The following is a 5,622-nucleotide window of genomic DNA, read 5'->3' on the forward strand; positions in this document are numbered from 1 at the left end:
CCCACAGGCCAAAAAGGCCCGATAGGACTCCTTCTTCAGCCTGACAGCATCCCTCACCGCCGGTGTCCACCACCGGGTTCGAGGGTTACCACCGCTACAGGCACCAACAACCTTGCGGCCACAGTGCCAATAAGCCGCCTCGACAATAGAGGCGTGGAACATGGCCCACTCCGACTCAATGTCCCCCGCCTCCCCCGGAACATGTTCGTAGCTCTCCCGGAGGTGAGAGTTAAAGCGCCATTTCACAGGAGACTCTGCCTGACGTTCCCAGCAGACTTTCACAATACATTTGGGTCTGCAAGGTCTGACCGGCATCCTCCCCCACCATTGGAGCCGACTCAATACCAGGTAGTGGTCAGTGGACAGCTCCGTCCCTCTCTTCACCTGAGTGTCCAAGACATGTGGCCGCAGATCAGATGAGATGACAACAAAGTCGATCATCAAACTGCGGCCTAAGGTGTCCTGGTGCCAAGAGCATTACTGAAGACTGAATTGAAACCTGCTAGGTTGCCAGGTCATCATACAGTTTGTCCTACAAACAGGACACATGTTTTGGCTTTAAGTTGTTTTAGAACTATCATTTGACTTACAACTAGCCACTTCCAGCTAATTAGATTTCATTTTGACAAAAGCATTTGTTTGTCATCAGTTCTGTTTCAGGAAGTTTTTAGAGTTTTCCTGATCAGCATGTGTTCTGTTTCAGAGTCAAGTGGATTCTGATTCCCCTTCAGGTCTGCTGCTGAGCTCTCAGACCTTCACAACAGAGGTGTCCAACACCACCACCACCACACACATCACAAAGGTAACAGTGTGACCATGGATAGACCTGAGCCAATCAACAGCTTCAGTATATTCAGAAAGTGGTATGTGTATACTCACAAATAAATAGGTAAGGCAAAACACCTTAGACCTAATAACAATAAACCTTTAAGGAAAAATCAACTTTTCTTGACCACAAGATCAGACTAGAAGTAAAACAACTATCGATCATCGGGAAAGATTGTAACCTACAAGTGGGGGTTGAATAACTTCGGGTTGCCGTTGAGATTATTTTGTTGTTTGTGCTCAAAATCAGCTGATCAGCATGTTAAAAGTTTGGTTTTTAAACTCCACTGAACACTAACCACTGGCGTAATCCACTCCAACATACAGAATTATTAGACATAGAAGCCCAACCATCATCTATGTCTATGAAGTGTGGAACTCTTAAAGACCCATAGTTCCATACTTCCGATTTTTTAATTTTATTTTTCAAATTCTCCTATTGCATGTTTAATTCCCATTTAACATTTAATCATTAACCTATACAACCCCTATGTCATGGATGCATATACAAAATCAGTGGCGTTAGAGTCTCTTATTTTATTATCAGTACCTTTTGATTTAGCGTACTTAACAAACTTAGAACAATTTAGTTATCAATTGATTTGACATTAGACATACGTTTTAAGATTTATTTTACTTATTCGCATTATATAGACAAATTGTATACTGAGTTGGCACTAGTCACCATACAAACCATCCAGTCTACGCCATAATCGTCATTGGTCTATACCATCATCAGCCTTGGTCTACACCATCATACTTGGTCTACTTCACCATGCCCTCTAGAGGACATCGTGGACACCAGTTGTAATACTTTTATTATTTTTGTTTCCCTTTCTATGGATTTATCCTTTGGACTTTGTGGAATACCCTCAACTTCCTGTTTCATTTTGTGGATTTATCTGTCAAACTTTGTGGAACATCCTCGACTTCCTGTTTCATTCATAGATCTGTCAACCGTGACTCTTTTGAACACTCCTAAAACAAGGACGCTTAGTTGCAATTCACCTACAAGGTACCCAAGTTGTAAATCGCAAGTGGGGGAATAAAGCATCCATCCATCCGTCCTCAAAGACTTATGTCCTTAGAGATACTGCGTCTCCTATGCCCTCCCTCTCTGCTGATCTGGGACAGATACTGGCATTCTGTTTTCACACAGGAAGCTTCCTTCTACCCCCCACCCCCCCACCGACCACCTTGACGTATTCAATATATGATGATTAGTTTAGATTTTGTGTCTCTTAAAAGAAGATTTTGATCAAAGAATGTCACTTTGCCTTATCAACAGAGATAGGATGCCATGACAATAGAGGAAGCTAACACCCAGTTGAAGTTCTGATTCAAAGAAACTAATTTGTTTGTATCAGCATGTTGCCAGAATCTAACTTACATTTTTCTAAAAGAAAAGGTGTTTACGCAATGGTGCCACTCATTAACAAAAGCCATTGTATTACCTTCTGAGACTTTAAGGGAGGTTTAATTACATTAAGTTATACAGGGGGATACTCCCACTGTAAGAAGCCCTCTGATTGGTTAAAAATTAAAAGGGCCCACCTTGTATAAAGAGGTCAGGTATACAGAACACTGGGAGTTGAGCCACGACAGCCAAGGAAGAAAGTTGGCTTGAGCGGCAGCTGAGCTGAGCAGATGGAATGAGTGGTCATTTTCCACATAGCAGAGGGTATCTGAAAAGAGACTCTGAACAACAGCCATGATGGAAGAAGTGTTCTGGTGAGAGATGGTGGATGTCCTGAACCTCAAACACCTGAGGAATGATGCACGCTGCTGGAGGAGATGTAGTCTCGAGAAGAAACATCCCTTTTTGAGTGACCACATGAACCTCCTGCCCCAAAGTCATCGCATCCACCGTGGTAATGAGAATGAACATCTCCATGGTAGGACGAGAACATCTTCCTTCTAATGAGAGAACCACTCTAAGTGCCAACTCTGTTTAGATAATTTAATTCACGAATCTGAGATAATCTTACCTAAATTTTAACATTAAGAGCTAAGAACCTTAGTCCAAAATTGAATCTAAAAACTCCTTCTCAAAGTCTCCAGATTTACGTCATTTACTTTCTGAAATAATACTATTGGCTGTTCATTCTTATTCCATATTTGCCATAACTTATTGTCATAATTAAAATTGAAAATAAATGTTACAGAATTGTGTATTTAAATCACCGGATTCTTGGTCTTTCTTCGAGGGATAGGAATTAAGTTCGCTAGAAGAACTCATGATTTATATATGTTTGAGGTGAGGCCGGTCCAGGTTACGTGAGTGTAAATACCTGTTAAAGGGTAGGAGTTTGACCGGACCAGAAGTCCAATATTCTATACATATATCACTACAGAAATATGGAAAATGTTGCTGAAACTAAAATTATCTGTTTCAGTTTTCTGATTTCATATCTTTGTACCATTTAATTTTCAGACAGTGAAAGGAGGAATTTCAGAAACCAGAATTGAGAAAAGAATTGTAATTTCTGGAGACACAGAAGTTGACCACAATCAGGTACAACCATCATTACCCTACAGTGACCCAATTGTTATGTTATTTTATGTTGTTTATTTGTCATATGCAGGTTAACACAAGGTCAACAATTCAATGAAATATTCAGGATTAGAAGAACCAATTTGCCTTGCTAAAAACAATAAAACAAACAAACAAGAAATACTAAAGCATGCTAGCAATAAGGGTACAATATAAAGTACCAAAAATGAAAAAGAAATATAAAATTTACAAGTTTCAAAAGAAATAGTAAACAACAACATGGTAGTAGACTATAACAGTGCAAGTAGAATTAATTAATACAAATAAGTATTTTGCAGGTAATAATATAAGCCCCTTCCCCCTACCCCCCCCCCTGGGCTCACCAACTGTGTATGTGTGCGGGTGGGGGGGCGTGGGGGGGGGGTCAAAAGGGTTGGGTGCAATGTGGGATGGGTGGTGGCTGAGGGTGGGGACCTAGGCAGGTTGATCCTCGGCTACAAAAGCTGACTCTTGGGACGTAGAATGTCACCTCTCTGGTGGGGAAGGAGCCTGAGCTGGTGTGTGAAGTTGAGAGGTTCCGATTAGAAATAGTCTGACTGACCTCAACGCATGGCTCTGGCTTGGGAACCAGTTTCCTTTTTTTCATTCAACCTTTATTTAAACAGAGTCAGAGAGATTTATTTGTCATTCGCATCACATGTGGTACATGTGGTGAAATGAAATTATGTACGCAAGGTCCCAGTTAAATCCAACAATAAAATGTAAAAGAAAAAGAGTAATAAGATCTAAGATATGAACTAAGAAAAACATCAGCTAAATAATATACTAAGCACTAATAGAATAGAAACATTAAGTCAAACAGCAGCACAAACATGAGTCTGTGTGAGCAGATGAGCACGCATGAACACAGCAGCATGAAACAGATCAGCAGCAACATGATGTGATTTTTCACAGTGATTATCCTGGTTAGATATTAATGAGTCTAACAGCCTCAGGGTAAAAGCTGTTCCTCAGTCTAGTGGTTCAGCATTTAATGCTCCTTAACCTCCTTTCCAAGGGGAGCGGGGCAAAAAGTGTGTGTGCTGGGTGAGTGGGGTCCTTCATGATGCAGGTTGCCCTCTTCCTGCATCTAGAGGTGTAAATGTCTGTGATGGTGGGGAGACTGACTCCCAACAGACTTCTGTGCAGCCTCCATGCCACGCGTTGATGCTGGAGCACAGAATGTACAATCATACGTGAGCAGAGTAAACAGGAGAGGACTCAGCACACATCTCTGAGGGGAGCCGGTGCTGAGGGTTATGGTGGAGGAAGAGAAGTTGTGGATCCTCACTAACTGTGGTCTGTTTGTTAAGAAGACTAGGACCCAGTTGCAAATGGAGGGGCTTAGTTCTAGTGTGAGTAGTTTGTCCATCAGGGTTTGGGGGATCATGGTGTTGAAGGCAGATTTGAAGTCCACAAAGAGCATACGGACGTAAGAGTCCTTCTGCTCCAGGTGGGTGAGAGCAGTGTGGACCACAGAGGAGATGGCATCCCCTGTTGATCGGTTCTCACGATATACGTACTGATGAGGGTCCTCGTTGATGTTTATGGTTGTTTTGATGTGGATCATGACAAGTTTTTCATAGCGTTTAGCGTCTATAAGAGTGAGGGCTACTGGTACCGATAGTCATTCAGACCAGTCATTGTAGAGCTCTTTGGGACTGGGTTGATGGTGACATTATTCAGGCAGGTGGGAACTGTTGCCAGGGTAAGTGAGGTGTTAAAGACGTCGGCTAGCACCTCACAGAGCTGATCGGCACATTCCCTAATCCTAAACAGGTTAGTCCCATTGAGCCACGAGGACTCATTTACAAGAGAGACATGGATTTTAACATAGAGTGATGACAACAGTGGATAACAACGACAACAATAGACATTCACAAATGAGTCATTTTTTTAACAATTGAAAACAAAATGATAAAAGAAAAAGAAACCACGAAAAAACAGCTAGATTATGAGGCTGTGTAGAATACTAAAAACAAGAACATGTCTGCATTGGTTTTTGCCAGGAACTTAACAGATGTTTAAAGCTACTTAGCCACATCCTTGAGAGGGGTTGGACACTCTTCCACTATGGAGTAGCCCCTGGTGAGAGGCGTAGAGCAGGAGTGGGCATATTTGTTGCCTCCCATCTTTTTGCCTGTACGTTGGGGTTCACCCCAGTGAACGAGAGGTTAGCCTCCCTCAGCCTACATGTTGGGGACAGGTTCTGACTGTTGTTTGTGCTTATGCGCCAAACAGAAGTTAATATTAGCCACTCCTTT

General features: G+C 42.0%; 1 protein-coding gene across 1 annotated transcript in view; it reads left to right on the forward strand.

Moving 5' to 3' along the window:
- The window catches only part of LOC119426476 (protein 4.1-like), a 129,062-nt gene that overhangs the window by 89,069 nt on the left and 34,371 nt on the right, over positions 1-5,622 (forward strand). Inside the window, exons 19-20 of the mRNA XM_037694037.1 lie at positions 704-802; positions 3,260-3,340. Of these exons, the coding sequence (XP_037549965.1) occupies positions 704-802; positions 3,260-3,340 (180 nt within the window). The remainder of the gene's footprint in view (positions 1-703; positions 803-3,259; positions 3,341-5,622) is intronic.

Source organism: Nematolebias whitei, chromosome 20 (genome assembly GCF_014905685.2).
Source record: "Nematolebias whitei isolate Nwh7 chromosome 20, NemWhi1, whole genome shotgun sequence".
Lineage (NCBI taxonomy): Eukaryota > Metazoa > Chordata > Actinopteri > Cyprinodontiformes > Rivulidae > Nematolebias > Nematolebias whitei.